This window comes from Artemia sp. Qi Xiang Cuo, chromosome 17 (assembly GCF_049724085.1).
Source record: "Artemia sp. Qi Xiang Cuo chromosome 17, ASM4972408v1, whole genome shotgun sequence".
NCBI lineage: Eukaryota > Metazoa > Arthropoda > Branchiopoda > Anostraca > Artemiidae > Artemia > Artemia sp. Qi Xiang Cuo.
Genome location: NC_142810.1, coordinates 46444119 through 46462810, shown reverse-complemented (window position 1 = coordinate 46462810; position 18692 = coordinate 46444119). Strand labels below are relative to the sequence as shown.

The 18692-nt window shown below is 35.6% G+C and overlaps 1 protein-coding gene across 3 annotated transcripts in view; it reads left to right on the top strand.

Annotated features, from left to right (window-relative positions):
* The window catches only part of Amun (protein amun), a 78540-nt gene that overhangs the window by 41896 nt on the left and 17952 nt on the right, over nucleotides 1–18692 (top strand). For all 3 annotated transcript variants that reach the window (XM_089103521.1, XM_089103519.1, XM_089103520.1), the window contains exons 4-6: nucleotides 6561–6716; nucleotides 13960–14126; nucleotides 17784–17868. In XM_089103521.1, coding sequence (XP_088959647.1) covers nucleotides 6561–6716; nucleotides 13960–14126; nucleotides 17784–17868 — 408 coding nt within the window. The remainder of the gene's footprint in view (nucleotides 1–6560; nucleotides 6717–13959; nucleotides 14127–17783; nucleotides 17869–18692) is intronic.

The window sequence follows — 18692 nt, the reverse complement described above, 5'->3', positions numbered from 1 at the left end:
ATGATTAGGTAAACTGAACAGCGACACTCGGTTCAAAACGAGGGGCTCCTCACTCGGAAATCATGTTCACCAGGCGGTGCGTGCTAAGTGTGGCGAATCTTAGCGTCACAATGGATTTTTTTGGTACTGTTCTAAAATTTTCTAAAATCCAGGACACATGCGAGAAGTGAAGTTTGGTTAATGCTAATGAAATAAAACAAAATGGGATAAAAATATGATAGTTTATGAACAAATTTGGTCTATATATTTGCACATTAGGGGGTGGGGGGGGGGGTTCGGGGTAAAGCATAGCATATATTAAATACATAACCTAATCTAGCTACCTTTTAATACCCCTAAACCCCAAAAAAACTGAATCTTTGTCACGGAGTGAGCAATATCTCACTATGCAGCGGAAACCTGTTTTATCAATGGTGGCTTTGAGATCCCGACGCGGTCTTTCTTTCGTGTCCTCGATTTTAGCACAGTACCGTTTTTTTTAAATTTTACTGCAAAGCATTTGGTATTGGATTTGCCAACATTAAAACTAAATCAAAAATTTATCCTTTTGAGATTACCACCCGTTTTCAGTAAAGCTTAAATCACAATTCACTGTTGGAAGTAAAGGGTTCATCTCATAAATATGGTCATTCGTCTCATTGTTGAGAAAAAAATAATACAGGTGCCTGAGAAATTAAAACGAGAAAAAAAAAAATAATCTTTTCTAATGCAGATAAGAAACGATACTGAAAATCGAAACGAGCACTTTGAATTACCCTGCACCGGAAGCGGGTCGTTTCTCCTCTCAACCATCCACTCGAGCAGTTGCCTATTTGGCAGAAACAATTTCATCTTCTCAACAAAATCGTCGATTTGGTGTTATTTTCATGAAAGTGCTAGAAGGTGCTTCAAACGTTATGATTCGCGGGTTGAGGGGAGCCATAATCCCCTTCCTGTTCAGGTCAATTAACGTACTAATTGAAATCTAAGGGGGAGGGGGGGGTTTAACTTTTCAACATTTTTTGTGAAAATACAAAAAAAGCTGTTTCCATGAAATTACGCCCAAAAGAAGGACTTTTTCAAAATCTAGGAGAAGGGGCCAAAACATCTAAGAGGTTCAAATCTCCCCACCCAAACTGACGCCCTTTCTTGTATTGTAATTTTAAAATAATATTAATAGGGTAATAGTAATAGGGTAATATTAACAAACAGGCACTAGAACGGTCAGCCTTAACCAAATTGAAATTAATCAAACTGAAATTGACTAACGAATTAACAGTAAGAGATAAATAACGTCACAAGTATAAAGTTTTACATAATCGTGAAGCTGTACATTATTTGGCTTGTAGAGATCCAAGAGATGAAAGGGTAAAAAGGGGAAAAGAAGGAGATAAACCCAGTATTTTCTGGAATTAATTTTAAAACTTTCAGAAAATTTGAACTTCAGATCAGCAGATACAAATACATCTTAAAATTCAAACTAGAAACGACAAGAAATTACTATTAAAAAATAAATGAAACCCCTAACTAACAGAAAGTAAATAAACAGTCATATCAAAAATAAACAACATACAACGTTACAACAAAGTACTAATATAAATTAATGAATTACAAGAAATTACTATTAAAGAATCAGTGAAACCCAGAACGAACAGAAATTAAATAAACAATAATTGCAAACAAACATACAATAGGTACTACTATAAATGAATAAATACATCTTAAAAAGAGTGAAACTAAAATTGAATTTGCAAATCAAGCTTGAAACGAACAAAAATCACTGCAGACAAAAGTTTGGGTTTTGCCTCCTTCTCTCACTGTAAAAGTCTAAAACCTACTGCGTCATTGGCGCTTTACTGAAAACAAGTTAAATTACAAATATTTTCTTTTGTTCTTATTACAATGTTCAAAATAAATATAAAAAATCGAATTAAATTTTGGAGTGATGAGCTTTCATTAATCAATAGCATTATATATCAAATATTAAGTTTAATTTTACTAGTTCTTTCCAAGACTGTTCAAGACAAATATAGGTTTACTACAAACAAGAGTTTGAATACTGCCCCCTTCCCTAATTGTATAAGTCTAAAAGCTACTGCGTTATTTACCCTTCACTGAAAACGAATTAAATTACGAATATTTGTAATATAAAATCTTTTGCTATGATTGTTTATTTATTTTCTGTGTGTTTTGGGTTTTATTTATTCTTTAAGAGTAATTTCTTTTCTTTTCTAGTTTGAATTTTAACAGGTATTTGTATATGATGATTTGAAGTTTAATATGGCATTTACTTTTTTTTTGAAAAACTTCTTTTTCGGAAAGTTTTTTTAAATTAATTTTTGTTCGTTTTTGATTGCAAAAAGTTTCAAATTTTTAGAAAATACCGCATTTCAAAATCAATTTTTCTTCGACATCAAACTTTCATCAAAGTATCAAAACTAGTATCAAAGTACCGAAGTATCAAAGTAAAGAAAGCATCTAAGTAAACATTGTATCAAGGTAAACAAAGCATCAAAGTAACAATAAGCAAGTTCAGAAATTCAGAACCATTTCTTCGGGGGTTGGGGGGGGGAAACTCGAAAATATATTTATTTGGCCTTTGAACTATTTTGAACAAAATGGCTGTCTAAAAATTTTAACCGGATGCCCTTTGGGAAAGTGGGGCGTGGGTTAATTGCCCATTGATCACTTTTGACTCTTAAAAAAGAATTAAAAGTTTCAATTTCCGATCAAATAAGCCCCCTCCAAAGTTAATACGACCACTCCTTCCACAAAAAAGTTATATTCTAATAATGGGCAACTTAAATAAGATACAATCATTTCCCTGGGGGCTATGGAGGATTCTCAACCCCTAAGTTATAGCAATTTTGAATTTAGGACTACTTTGAACAAAATGGCTGTTTCAAAATTTGTATGAGATGCATTTTGGGGGAAAAGGCACAGGGGGGGGGGGGGTTTATTTTTTGATCATTTTCGATTATTAAAAAGGGCACAATAAATTTCGATTTCCAATTGAATTAACTTCCAAAGTTTATACGACCACACCTTCCGTAGAAGCTTTATATGTTAAAGATGGGATGCTAGTATAACTTACTGTCCTTTCCCCCAGGGGGGGGGGGGGTCAAACCCATAACCACAGCTATTTGATATTTGGACGATTTTGAACAAAATGGCTATCTCAAAATTTTGATTGGATATATTTGGGCAAAAAGAGCGTGTGAAGGGAGGGGGGCTTGTTGCCCTCTGATCTCTTTTGACTCTTAAAGAGTGAACTAGAACTTTCACTTTCCAAACAAATGAGGCCTCTGAAGTTTATACAACGACCCCTTCCATATGAAGTGCCTCTGGGAAAAAATAATAAATAAATCAATAATAAAACATTGAAGCCATATGACCTTTACTATAGACAACACTATAGCGTTGTCTCTGATACGAACATCCCTTCCCTAAGAACCATATATGCCCCCAGGGCATATTACAATGCCTTCCCCCGAGCCCTGGGGTGGTCGTGTTGACACAAGAGTTTTGATTATCTAATCTTTTAACTATTTTTAACCAACTTGCTATCTCAAAATTTTTATTTGATGCATTTGGGGAACACGGGGTGGGGAGGGGGGGGCGCTAGTTGCCGTCCGATCTCTTTTTACCATTACAAAGTGAACTAGAACTTTCACTTCCCAAACAAATGAGACCTCTCTGAAGTTTATACGAGGATCCCTTCCATAAGAACCATATAGACCCCCAGGGCATAACTTAGAACGCCTGCCCCTGAGCCCTGGGGGGTTTTGTCGACACAGAAAATTTTTTGTTATCTGAGCCATGAACTATTTTTAACAAAATGGTTATTTCAAAATTTTTATCTGATGCATTTGGGGAAAAGGGGCGTGGGGGGGGGGGTAGCCTAGCTGCCCTCCGATCACCTGACTCTGGAAAAGTGAACTACTACAACTTTCGATTTCCAATCAAATGAGCCCTCTCTGAAGTTTATACGCGCATCCCTTCCACTAGAACCATATATGCCTCCAGGGCAAAACTTACAACACCTGTCTCGGTTCCTGGGGGGTTGTGTCGACACCAGAGTTTTGTAATCAAACCTTTCAACTATCTTAACAAAATGGCTATCTCAAAGTTTTATTTGATGCATTTGGGTAAAAAGTGCGTGAAGAAGGGGGGCTAGTTGCCCTCCGATCATTTTGATTCTTAAAAAATTAACTAAAACTTTCAAATTCCAATCAAATGAGCCCTCTCTGAAGTTTATACGAGCATCCCTTCCATAAGAACCATACATATCCCCAGGGCATAACTTACAACGTCTGCCCCCGGGCCCTGGGGGCTTTGTCGACACTGGAGTTTTTGTTCTATGAACTTTGAACTATTTTTAACAAAATCTCTATCTCAAAATTTTTATCTGATGCATTTGGAGAAAAAAGGGCAGGGTGGGGGGAGGGGGGCTAGCCCAGTTCGATCACTTTTGACTTATAAAAAGTGAACTAGAACTTTCAATTTCCAATCAAGTGAGCCTTCTTTGAAGTTTATACGAGCATTTCTTCCATAAGAACCCTATATGCCCCCAGGGGATAACTTACAACGCCTGCCCTCGGGCCCTGGGGGGCTGTGTCGACATCGAAGTTTTGTTATCTGACCTTTGAACTATTTTTAACAAAATGTCTATCTCAAAATTTGTATTTGGTGTAATTGGGGAAAAAAGGGTGTGAGGGGGGAGGGGCGAGTTGCCCTCCGATCTCTTTTGACTCTAAAAAGTGAACTAGAACTTTCAATTTCCAATCAAATGAGCTCTCTGAAGTTTTTACGAGCATCTCTTCTATAAGAACCATATTTGCCCCAGGGCATAACTTGCAACGCCTGCTTCCAGGCCCTGGGGGCTTATGTCGACCCCGGAGTTTTTGTTAAATGATCTTTGAACTATTTTTAATAAAATGGCTACCTCAAAATTTTATCGGATGTATTTGGGGGAAAAGGGCGGGGGGATAGTTGCCCTCTGATCACTTTTGACTCTTAAAAAGGGCACTAGAACTTTCGATTTCCAATCGAATGAGCCCCCTTTGAAGTTTATACGACGTGCCGTTCCATATGAAGTAGCCTACCTCTGAAAAAAAAAAGAATTATAATAATTTACTATAGACAACGCAATAGCGTTGATACAATTAAGTTCTCTGATATAGCGTTGATACAATAGCCTCTGATACAATTAAGGCTTTGATTTCAAATAGTACAATAAATTAAGCAACCGCCATGCTATAAAAACAATATCAATTTTACGTACCATCTGACGTTTGTATCTATGATTCTGATCTTGACTTCTGTGCTTCTAGTGCACAGCAGAGGATTGCATTTTGGGGGAGGACCAGTGGATCATGGTCCTCCCCTAATCTCCTGAAATAACAAGAAGCCTTTAAAAGGGACTGTTTCATTAATAAATGGGACGGTTTCAGGCTATAGAACACGCCCCTCCCCACTAAGTTTATACGAATAGAAGTGCCTGTAATCGTCAGTTCTGGAGCTAAAGAACATGATATGCGTTTTGGAAAATCGATCTATTCATGGATTTTACGTCCGATAATAGCCTACGCCATGGCTCCATCGACTAAAAAGTAATTTATGCCCTAACAGTGGCCTTGAAGCGCAATGAATACATCGGGGGGGGGGAGTTCCATGCTCCAATATTACCCCCAAGTTTGGATACTTGGACACAAAGTTTAATTCTTTTGGGGGACTCTGCGGCTAAACATCAAGTGTTTTCTAGCAGGTTTTAAGCTGTGTTTCCATTTTTTTTCTAATAAAACTAAAAGACCATCCCAGAATCCGTACAGAACTGCAAAGGTCTTTTCGGCCGTAGTCAAGAGCAAAAAACTGAATCTCAAGCAATAACTGCAGAATTTGAAACATTGCCAACAATTGAATATTTACGGATTTTGTTGAAAGCTTACAAGGTTTTGGTACAAGGCTTCAGCCTTCTCCGCCGTTAGGGAGCTTGCGGGTTGGCTTTGGCCCCGTTTCCCAATGTCTATGGCTCAAAGAGCCATTATCTCTTGAAAAATGGAAAGAAACAAAACTTTCTTTTTTTATTGCATATTCTCCCGCAAGGATCAGATCCGTGTGTTACCATGCCTTTGAGGTGCTTCAGTTTGCTTTGAACTTGCTGCTCAATTAAAAGAACTTGTTTAACAGGCTTTAAATCACAATCTTTTGTTTTGGGTTGTAAATAAAGTTACAATTATAAATATACAAAATATATAATATACATATATATAGTTTATGTAATATATACGCTTACGAAATATTATACGTAAAACAAATCTTACGATAATAAGATTCGTATTTACTCGTATATAAACTGTCCTAGTAAAGAATAAATTCCAACCCAATGGCGCTCGTACTAGCACTTAAAAACTGACAAATTACATGGCACAAATTTCTAACTAACCTCTTAAATATTTCGAAAATATCAATTAACAGCAATGATTTTACCGATTGCAGATTCTATTGATTAATGCAAATAAATTTTTACTGTGAACTATTCTTTATTCTCAGTATTGTTTCTAAGTCTATTTTTTTTACAGCGGTTCTAGCTGCCGGGGCCCCCGAACTAGCGCCATTTATGGCTGATGAATGTTTGATGGCAATACCTGAAATCGAATCAATTGACTATACAACAAATGAATATTTGAAGTTTGTCGACCATATGAAAGCAGTTGCCGAAAGACTTAACGGAGAAGGTAAAAATTTGCTTATATATTACCAAATATAATATATTAGCATAATATATTACCAAAGTAATATATTATGTAAACTGGAATATATTTTTTGGCATCTTTTCAGTTATACCTATACTGCTATTTACTCATGGATTAAGTTACTTCAGTTTACGGGTATTCAGTTGAAACATAAGTGACACATGGCAAAATGCATGGGAAATATATAAAGTAAGATATAAATTTGCACAATTGGGAGGGGGTTGGGTGTAAAGTAAAACGAAGTGCATTTAGGAATGACATAAGTAATCCTAAAAATCCTAGAATACTCACTTGTATCGTTTCTAAAAGTGCACTACTTTTAGAAACAGGGTTAGTGCATCTAGGATTCTAGGATTAGGGGGTTAGGGGTTAGGTTTCTAAAAGTGCGCTACTACCCCCTAACCCCCTCCTAGTATGCAAATATATATCCCAAATTATATACTTCCCGTTTTTTCTCCCATACTTCACCTATGTTTCGACTTAATACCTATAAACAGCTAAAAAATAAACTTTTAAATAATGGTATAGGTATAACGGGTAAGATTGTATTTTTTTTTCAGTTCAATTTAATTCGTTAGAAAAATATCAACTAAATTAGAAATATGCCCCCCCCCTACCCCAGATGAAAAGGTTAGGACACTTGCACCAGCGCGAACTAATATTTGGTTTGTAAATAAGTTTCCATATTTTTTTCACCAAGGAATCGAATTTTCCGAAAATTTCATTTAAGAAAATCTGAATTTTGTGGCTTGAACTGAAGGGCGTAACTCACATTTTCATATTTGTCTTAACGTTTCGAATATTTTGGCTATGTGACCAATGCTCGTTCTCAGCGATTAATTTGGCTGCATGATCAACAGCCGTCCTCAGTGAAATAGAAGAAACACTAAAATATTAACACTAATAAAAACTCGAACTCAGGAGCAAAAGCTCCTCAATAAAAGGCAAACTAAAATCTGAAATTAGCGAACCCTATTCCCATTATTTCGCAAAAGTTCTGCTGACACTACGAAATGGGTTTTTTTTGGGAGGACAGTGATTAAAATAATACCTCAACGAATATTTTAGCTGCTTGATCAATTATTTCTTCTCGTTTTAAATCTTTACGTCGCTCCTTAATTTCAGGTGAAGAAATTGTTTTGGCAAGACATTTTATTAATAATGGATAAGATCGTATTTTTTTGAGTTAAAACCATTACATGGTAAAAAGAAAACACCGTGAAAAAGAAACTAATCAAAATGAAAGGATATTAGTTTCTTCACAGAAGTTTAGCCAAGACTTGTCGTTACTTTTAGCCGCGTTTTCAGGCTCAGCGGGTTCGAACACGGGTTGTTCTCGTCTAGTTTCTAGTTTTTCGTCCAGTTTCAGCGGGTTCGAAGATTCAACCCCGTGTTTGTTGCACTGATGCACAACACTTGTTGCACTAGATGAGAACAACCCGTGTTCGAATACGGGTTGTTCACGGCTCAGCGGGTTCGAACACGGGTTGTTCTCGTCTAGTTTCAAGTTTCTAGTTTTTCGTCTAGTTTCAGCGGGTTCGAAGATTCAACCCCGTGTTTGATGCACTGATGCACAACACTTGATGCACTAGATGAGAACAACCCGTGTTCGAAAACGGGTTGTTCACGGCTCAGCGGGTTCGAACACGGGTCGTTCTCGTCTAGTTTCTAGTTTTTCGTCCAGTTTCAGCGGGTTCGAAGATTCAACCCCGTGTTTGATGCACTGATGCACAACACTTGATGCACTAGATGAGAACAACCCGTGTTCGAAAACGGGTTGTTCGCGGCTCAGCGGGTTCGAAAACGGGTTGTTCTCGTCTAGTGCATCAAACACAGGGTTGAAACTTCGAACCCGCTGAAACTAGACGAAAGACTAGCAACTTGAAACTAGACGAGAACAACCCGTGTTCGAACCCGCTCAGCCTGAAAACGCGGCTTTTCTTTTTATACGGGAAAGAGGGAAAAGATTTCTAAACTAGGGGCAGTTCTTTGTTTCGAGAATGTAAATCAGAAAGTTCCTGTGTGCAGTCATAAAGTCTGACTTATATTTTGCCATAGAAATGTAAAATTTTAAGATATGCTGTAGCCCTATAGTGCGTGAAACTATGCTTGGTAATGTTTTAGCTTTGGCGTCAATTGTGCCAAAGATTTTGCCATTTTGACAATCGTTTCATGCGTATGGATTCAATACACCTCTGCAAATGTGATCGTAAAGACAAATCCAATTGTGGAATATTTCTCTTTCTGTTTCATTCTGGTTTCTGGTTTCTCATTTTAACAATTTGTCTGGTTTCTGGTTTCTCATTTCTAACTCATCTCTAACTCTTGCTAAGTATAGATAGCTAACAGAACAAAAATTTTTTTAGCGTTTTAACGTTAGTGTGGTACGAATTCAAAATTGCTTACGACGCTGATGACACTTTGTTACCAGTAGAACCAGTGGCGGTTCTGGCATCTCTTGCACCCGGGATAAACTCTTGATTAGTGCCCCCCCCCCCCACTTTCTGACAAAGTTTTCATGCCGATTTTTAACAAATTTTATTTATTAGCATTTATTGTTAATTATCAGTTTATAGTTATCATTTATCATTTTATTGAATAATGAATAATTTATTTTTTTGATTTATTATTTAAAATATTTAATGATTATTAGTCATTTCAGTTATTACTGTTTATCTGTATATTTAATTATTTTAATTTATTGTATTATTTAATTAACAATTTATTAATTATTTTTATTTATTAACTGCGCCCTTTACTTTCAATAAAACAAAATTTTAAATACTACACAATGATTATAACCGTTAGATTATATATTTAAAATTTTGCTCCCCTAAAATTTCTGCGCCCGGGGCAAGCCCCCCCCCCCTAAAACCACCTCTGAGCAGAACTAGAAAATTCTAAAACCAGCTTAAGCTTAATTAGTGTTTTCCCTTTGTTATATTTTAGTCAGTATGGGCCTATTCCAATAACCTTAACGCTAGCAAGTTTGGCAAAGGTGGCTTCTAGGAATTAACACAGTGGCATCAATTGGAGGGGGGCATATTCCTCCTAGAATTTAAAAAATAAGTTTTTTGTTTTTTTTTTCACTGACAACGGCCTCTTTTTGGTATATGTATTAAAAAGAAAATACCCCCCCCCCCTTAGATTTTAAAACACATCCCCCCCCCCCTCTACATCTTCATGAATTTGCGACACTGGTTTAGCAATATCCCTAGGTTCACTTACAAAAAAAAGGATTGAAAAATAATCCCTAGATATTGAGTTATTATAATACACATGCTTAGTATACTGTTCCTGGTCATGTTTGGTGTATATGCTTTCATAAAATCCCAAGCTCAGAATGATGGAACGCCTACTTTCAAAAATTACGTACACCTTATGGCAAGTATCAAGCGTGGCCGAAATTTGCTAAGCGTGGCATAACTGTGGGGCACAAGTGGTTTTCTGAGATGTCCACCAGTTGGTGGACAGTGGATGCTTCTTTGGCTCAGAACTTAACTACCAGGATTAAGGGGGAAATTTCCAAGTGATTGTGTGTCCTGAGCCGAAGCAATTCAAAAGGCGTTAAGTGACATTGTTTTCTCAATATTAATTTTGAGCGAACCCCCTCCAATTGCCAAAAATTCCTGATCAGTCCAATTTGCTTTTCTCCTATTTTATTTTGTTCTTGAGATGTTGTTGAAGTTTCGGTATTTTCGAAATGTTCGGTACCTTCTAACATTATTTTGTTTGTTAAATCTTGGATAAACTTTATTGCATATCCAACTGGTTCCTAGCTAGAACTAAAGCATTAATTAATTAATTATAATTACTTTAAAGCTAGAATTAACCTGAAAGGTGTCTTTCAGTTTTTCCGTGTTATATAACGTCTTTGGATCTGGTGTTCTCGACCTGCGGACTAAAGCCTAAATTGAAACTAAACTACACTCATTTCACTCAATGCTTGTAACTTACAGCTACAATTTAACAATTTGGGAACCCCCTCTCAACACAAAGGTCAGAATGGAAACATGTCCCCAAAAGACACAGATAGGACAATTACTCGTGTTTCAGACATTTTAGTTAAGATGAACCGTTATAGATGTCCTTCGACAAAATATAAGTAACCCCTCTGAAACAGAGGGGTTACTTATATTTTCCCCATCCTAACCCCTCTTAGGTCAGAATCCCCAAAAGGCATAACTAGCTCTTACATCCCACAAGTTTGTGCGAAGGTCCAGTCATCTTTTCTTTCAGCTGTCCTGATAATGAGTTTAACGCCTTTTGGCGTTAATCACGTTATGTTAGTTCTAAAATATATTTTAGAAAATAGCATAGCTTCTTTTTGAGTTGCTGTTATCGAGCTGTAGACTACAGCTTAAATTCCAACTAATAATCTTATGTTAATTAATTCTTAAAACTTAACTAGTTAAGATCAGCTTCAGTTTTTATGGGAGTTCCAGTCACAATGTACACCGGAGTCATCTATTCCTTAAAACAATTTTCTCTCAAATTTAGCATTTTAAATATTTATCCAAAAGGTTGAAAAAACGTCACGTTTTTGAATAGGTTTTGAAGAGCCAACACCTGTGAACGACAAGTCGGCTTTGTCACAGTAAAATCAGTTGTTTTTTTGGCTATTATTTTAAACTTGTTAAACATGGGTGCTGAAAGAAGAAATTTGCTTGGTCAAGCGACCAAGCAGCATATTAAGCGAGACTTGATGAATTCAAACTTCAATTTTACAAATCCTACATTGAAAATATTCATTTTTATTGAGTTGAACCCTTCTTACTAAGTAAGATGGAAAAAAAACCGCTCAAAATGAGCGTTTATCTAACAATAAACTCTAGCTCAAAACCGGATGTAAAATACGTCCATGTTGAATAAATATGGCCAGTTTTCGATTGAAAAAAAAGCTGCCTTTGTACAACACTTAAGGTTCATGTTCTTTGTGCAAGATAAAGAGGTGTAGTTTCTATAGTTTTAATGTTTCAACGTAAAGACGACTCTACGTTGAAACTACGACTTTCTACTTTTTTCTATCCTTCAATAGCCGAGATTTTGTCTTATTTCTCTGACAATTTAAAAATACGGTCTAAATATGCAAAAAACAGTAAATTCTTCCTTTCTTTTATCCAGTTGAGAACATTATCTAAAGAAAGAAAATGTCTAAGCTATGTCATAATTCTGGCTCGTTGAATTGTTCAATCTGAAACTATTAAATCCAATGATATAATCATATAAGTATGTTGTCCTAGCAGTGCATGTTACAGTTGTTGTTCGCTTGGTTGGACAAGAAAATCCACAATTATATTCCAAAAAAAAAAAAAAAATCACCTACGCCATCTATTTGTTGCATTTTTCAGTTTCGTAATACGGTAAAATTAGTGTAATTCGCAACATTGCTTTCGTACTAAGGTTCTGATCTAACTATCTGAAGAAGAAAAAAAAAATCCAAAATGGACTGCCATGAAGCTTGAAAATCGAAGATTATTACGAAGCTTACAAAAAAAAAAAACACAAAAAAAATTCCAACAATAAAGAGCGTTTCTTGGCGCTAGAGCTCAAACAGTGCACATTCATACCTGCAAATGGGGATTTGTACCTGCCTATGATGAGTCAGGGGATTAACCCCCCCCCCCCTAAGGTGAGTCACAAAGGAGAGACAAATTAAGAAAATCTAGGATGTGAAAAGCATACGAATGAGAAGATGGGAAAGTTTTATGAACTCTTCATTGTAAATGTCAATATAAGGAGATAAGCCTTTTTGATGGTATCTAAAAGAAATAAATTCCTGTAAAAATTGCATTGAAGAGATTTTTATTCAGCTACTTCCTTGCCCTTCAATGTATTTGACATTGAAAATAGCTAAAAAATTGATGTTTTTGGCCTTTTTGATATTGAGCTTTTTGAAAATATACTTCTTCCTTAGCTTGGCAGACAATGAAATAAACGACAGGACCGTCAATTCTTACAAACTGTAAATACTAACGTTAAGTGATCGTTAGATAATTGTCAATTTGATGTCTCTATTTGTCAGTTTAGACTTGACGTCAGTGTAAACATCTAACGTTAGAAATAGTTATATTGCTCACATTTATTGTGAACATGCCCAAATATTTCCCAGATTTGAACAAAATAGGAGCTATTCCTTTTGGGCCGGGATTCTAATTTTAAAACATTGGAACCTATTCTCTACAAAGACATTGAAGACACTTTGTTTTGGTGTCTTTCACATTTCATGGCTTCATTTTACATACTACGAATATTAGTTTATATTGTGTACATTGTTAAATTTTGTGTTAAATTTAAATTATTATTAAATTTTATTGTTTAATTAAATTGTTAAATCTAAATTCATATTGTGTACATTGTTAAATTTTGTGTTAAATTTAAATTATTGTTAAATTTTATTGTTTAATTAAATTGTTAAATCTAAATTCATAGTCTACATTGTTAAATATGAACGTTAAAATTGTGAAATGTACCTGATTATGCAGTTATAAAAAAAAATAACCAGTTTTTAATAGTTTAGAACGAGGCTTTAACTGTGTCTTACTTTTCTTGCTTACTGATGAAGATGATGAATTTGAAAGGTTACTGGGATGAATTTAAGAAATTACTGGCAAGACCCGAAAAACAGCGATCAGATTTGCTTTTCATCAAATTCAAAGAAAATTTTTAATGGGCAAAAAAAATAAAAAAATCGTCCTTTGGCGAAAAACCCATCACGAAAGACAAAACGAGTTCATCTTGGTTTGTTGTTTATGTTCGCCATAAATTGCGAGACTAAATTTTTTTTTTCTCCAGAGCCATTGCTGGCACATAGACTGTCGAACATTTTTTATAATCGCCTTTTACTGCGACAAACATGTTCGTCTTGATATGTTATTTGCGTCCACCGTAAATTACGATCAGGTATGCAAAATGTTCCAGACCTGCGAGTAGCAGAACTTGACAAAATTCTAATAGCTGCTGACACTTCACCAGCAGAACTTGTGTTATGACAGCTTTTCTTTCAGCAAAAAGTATTTTTGTATGTTAAAATGGTATTTTCAAACAAAATATGCCAACAAATTTTAGAACTTGCCAAGTAGCATGCTACTTAGCTATGATTACGATGCTATGATTAGCTATGATTTGCACGCCTGATTACGATGTTGTAAAATTTGATACACTATAACATTTAAATCAAAATCCAACAACGCTTAAGCATTGCCATTTAACTCTGCTTTTTTAGTTACTGATGAAGACGAGAAGGCTAAAAAATGGAATCCCCACAAAGTTGAAATGGCTATATGGGCATATTTTATTCTCAGAAAGTCCAACGCTGAACTTCTCAATGACCTGCCAGACAAAGAAAATTTAATTACTAATGGCAATGGTACAGATAACGGAATCGATGAAGTGAGTTTGTTTTGTCTTTTAGAAATTATAGCAAGGTTTTGACAGCGAGTCTAGTTTTGCATTGGTTGAAAGAGGTTAAGTTGTCACTCTCTTCTCATGTTGTCCTGGTGCCCCTCTCCAGATTTTGAAAAATATTTTTTTTTTTATATCTTCATTCACAAGTAGTCGAAAAAAATCTAAAAATCGAAAGCATGTAATGTCGCCACTCGCCCTTTTGTAAATATATTTTTTGTATTTAAAAAACAGTAAAAAAAATCTTTAAAATTTTTAATTTGGAAAAAGTTGATAAGGTAGTAATTTGTTTTTGAGACATATTAGCTAGGTTCTGACAGCGAGTCAAGTTTCTCCTGGGCTTCCAGATGTCATTTCGATATTAGAAAACTGCTTACTTCCATTTTAAACTCCATTTTAATTGATGTAATAACTTCAAGGGATTACTTCAGGGTCAAAGGGATTTTGCACTTAAAGAAGCCTGCACACAAATTGTGGAAACCGGATTTTGTGTTGTCTCACTCATGTTCAAGACGATTGGAAGACACGCTGCCCTCTTCTCTTATTTTGTCTGCTTATTAGGTGGTATATGAGAGAAAGCCACGCCTTTCTCTCCTTCTTAACCAATAGCCATTCCGAACCTCTTGCCGGGTATTACATTAGTACTAAGACGAACAATGTAGAACAGTGTTCTATTTTAGCATTATTAGTGCTATTCGTCTTATTCGTGTCATTGACAAAGAATGATTGATCCCTGTTGCTTTAGTTTGCCAAATAAGACAAAAAATCACACCAATTAAGACGATGCTTTATCAGACAAGTAACAATTAAGCGTGGCATGAAAATGCCAATGGCCTTAAAAAAATTAAATGAAAAAAAAAAAATGTAAATGTTAACAAGGGACTAAAGCAATTTTACCGACTAGACAAAGAAAATCTAATTACTAATGGTATATAATTAAACCCAGAACAACTCACCCCAGGTACGATCTTGACACCAGGGATTTGAATCAATGCAGGAACAATCGTCAACTGTACCGTTACGTCGTTGTCTTTGAAAAAGATGTTTGATTTACAACTCAAAATTGCAGTTTGAATATACTATTAAAGTAGAAATACTATATAGTATCCTATACTATTGAAGTAGATGGAAAATTATGTTTTTTTTAAGCAAGGGTAATTCAGAGACACAGTCTGTTGATTTGAAATAAAATCAAGTATTTTAAGTAGGCATCAAGACATGACTACTTGTAGAAAAAAGCCAAGACAGATAGTCCGAGTAATTGAGAGGCAAATCTGGGATAAGCCCTGTAGGATTGTATAAAAATGATGTATATAGTATCGGGGTGCCGGGCCCCGGCACTCGGCCCGCGGCAGCCTTCTATATATTGATTCTCATTGTTGCTTGTCTTCTAACCGCAGACAATTTGAGCCGTTTCATTTGTTGATTGATAAGTCTATCATCCTTCCATTTTTTTTCAAGGATTTTTCAGACTCAGATTTCATCTCGGCGGCCAGATGCTATGTCACCACTCTTTACTCATATCGCTTCCTTTAAAATGTATAGTTTGGGCGGGGATGCCAAGTTTATAAAATGAATTATCGACTATTTAAAAAAGGCATGAAATCAGGAAAAGTCTCGTAGAGGCAACATTTTATCAGAATAAACAATAGATTATAATTTCACGTTGCCGGGCAGTACTCCTCACCCCCCCCCCCCCCACCCTAGACTCCTAAATTCAAATGTAGCCGTTGGTTTAGAGTGCACTGATGTGTTTTGAATGACAATAATATATTTTTAAGTTGGGCTGTGCTACTTTTTTAAATTGTGTATACAATGAATATAAACGCAAATATTTAATTGAATATAATTCTTGGACTATAAAAACATGATTAAAAGCTATATTATTATTATTGAACTTTATAAAAAAGACCTTAATATAATTGTTTTTAGTTCAGTCAGCTGACAGTTTTTACTGAGTTGTTACATTGATTCTAAATTTTCCGAGGAAGCTGTAGATACATTTCTGAGGAATAGGTAACAAGGTGCTTAAACTACGTCCAAAAAGTAGTATTTGCAAAGTTAGACTTTAATTTTCTTCACTCAGAAGAATTGTCGTTATGTTTCTATCTTGGATCAAAGTAGTTGATTTCTCTGGCCACCGAAATTTTGTTTGGAACTAATAACAGCTTCCTTTTTAGTAATAAAAAATGCATTATTGTTTGTTCATTCGCTTTTTAGATAAATGTTCTAAGGCAAGGTTATATCCAGGATTTTTGCTGGGGGGGGGGGGGTGGTTTACAAAAGAATCTACAAAACGCACTAAAAATTAGTTTATATGCATTATGCTACTGTTTTACGAGTTGGGACATTTTTTTTTTGGTGGGGGGGGGGGGGGAGGATCAAACACGGTGACTCCTCCTTCTCCTCCATATGGTTTGTTCTAAGAATTCAATTTTTAAGAGAAGTTTTCGAGGAACACCAGGACAGTTACTTTCATCCAAACGTTCACAACGTTCGTTGTATATTAGCACATCTTAGGATCATTCACATTTCCCGCTTCTCTGACTACCCCTTTCCTCCCTTCGAAACAAATTACTATTTAAGTGCCTGTCTCTTAAAAATTGTCACAGGAATAAAATGATACGGACCCATTATTTTCACCTGTCGAAAAAGTGCAGAATTTATAGCATATTTTTTTTTGCCTCTAAGATATCTTTTCATCCTAAATGTCTGGTGCCTAGACACTTTTTTATTGTAAGAATATTTTGTGGTTGATAATTATATGCTACCCTGAAAAAGGAGAAAATTCATGCTTTTTTGCAAGACATGATATTATGATAAGTTGACATTTCTTGAAAGACAGGCTAGATTTAAAGCTTTTTATCTGTCCTAGACAAAAAAAGATTAAAAAAATTTGGCAACTGTGTCTCTTGCTATTTTAGGTGTTCCCAGCTTTTTCTTAGTCAGAAAATGCTTAGTTCTGAACATCGTTAGAAAATAAAACACAGTGTTGTCGCTATTATATCTATAGGTCGTATCCGACATTTGCACACTTTTGAGATATTTGCCAAAAAACGAAAAAATTGAAAAAGAAATCGGCAGCTGTATCTCTTGCTATTTTAAAGGTTCCTAGCTTTTTGTTTGTCAGAAAATATTTAGTTTTGAATATCATTGGAAAATAAGACACAGTAGTGTTGTTTTTACGCCTAAAGGTCGTATTTGACACCTTCATACATCTGTGATATTGCCAAAAAGGTTTCCTAAGCTGTACTCAAAGGGAGGACCAGCAGGACAATGCATAGTCATACTTTAATCATACTGATCTGAAATTGCCTTGCCGATCCCCCCTTTAAGAATTAAATAAAAAACAAGTTTTTTCAATTGAAAGTAAGGAGCAACATTAAAACTCAGAATGAACAGAAACTATTACGTATATGAGGTGGTTCACCCCCTAGTCAATACCTCGCTCTTTACGCTAAATTTCGAATTTTGTTCGAATCACAAATCCCTGAATCGCAAAGGGCGTTAATTAGAATAGATAGCTCTTTTGAGAGCACTAAAAAAACCTAAGCTAAAAATCTAAGCTAAAAGTGAATAGGAATTTGGTCTTTGAAAAAGTCCTTTGAGATCTGGTTTTACCCTAATTGGTCTTTCTTTTCACAGGACTCCAATCCAACACAAGATAGCAGCACTAAGGACAGCGTTGACAGTGAAGTCCAGGACGAGTCTAGCAACCCTGCTATTGCTGGTAAGTAATACTAAATATTAAAACATATACAGTCACAGGGCTGCCATAAAGTCCATAAAATTGGTTGATTGGCCCTATTGGTCCCTTAAATTGACAAAGGTCCCTAAAGTTCCTTTTCTTGCTTTGGTTTAAAGTTCCGTATCCTGAAGGCTATTAATACCTGTGAGTATACGGTTTTCAGTATTTTTGTTTCGATTCAGATTATTGGAACTTATTTTGGCTTGTCTAAGAAAGACAAAACTTGTTGTTAAATAGCCTACAGCATTACTGACTGGATAGAGCAAACAGGCTAGTAATGAATTTGGATAGTTTTATCAAGTCTTCTGTTTAATGTTGCTATCACAGAAGCCTTGATAAAACTATCCAACTATCCGCTAGAAAGAGCTATGATTTGTACCTATTGCAGGAAAAAGCCTTGAAAGAAAGAAAAAACTGAGAAAGAGTGAAAGGATTTGGAGGCAAGAGAACAGCTGAGAGAGCTGCAGCTCGCTGAATCTTATTTGAAGATACAGACAATAGAGACTCTCGAAAAATCTTTCAAAAAAAGAGAAAAGAAGCGTTTGATTCCAAGGAATAGGCCATAGACGAGTTGCTGAAAGAAGCTCATAACTGGCTGAAAAAGTCATTGAAAAGAAGGATATGGTCAAGATATTGCTAGCGCAGGTCATGATAGATAGGATTCTGTCGATGCGTAATGAACAAAAAAAGGTAGCTGCTACTTTTGAAACCGCCCGGCAGCAGTTAGTCAAAGAAACAGTTGCTGATCACATCTCTGTTCCAGCAGAAGGCAGTGCAGAAAAAGGGAAACAAATAGGTTGTGTGTT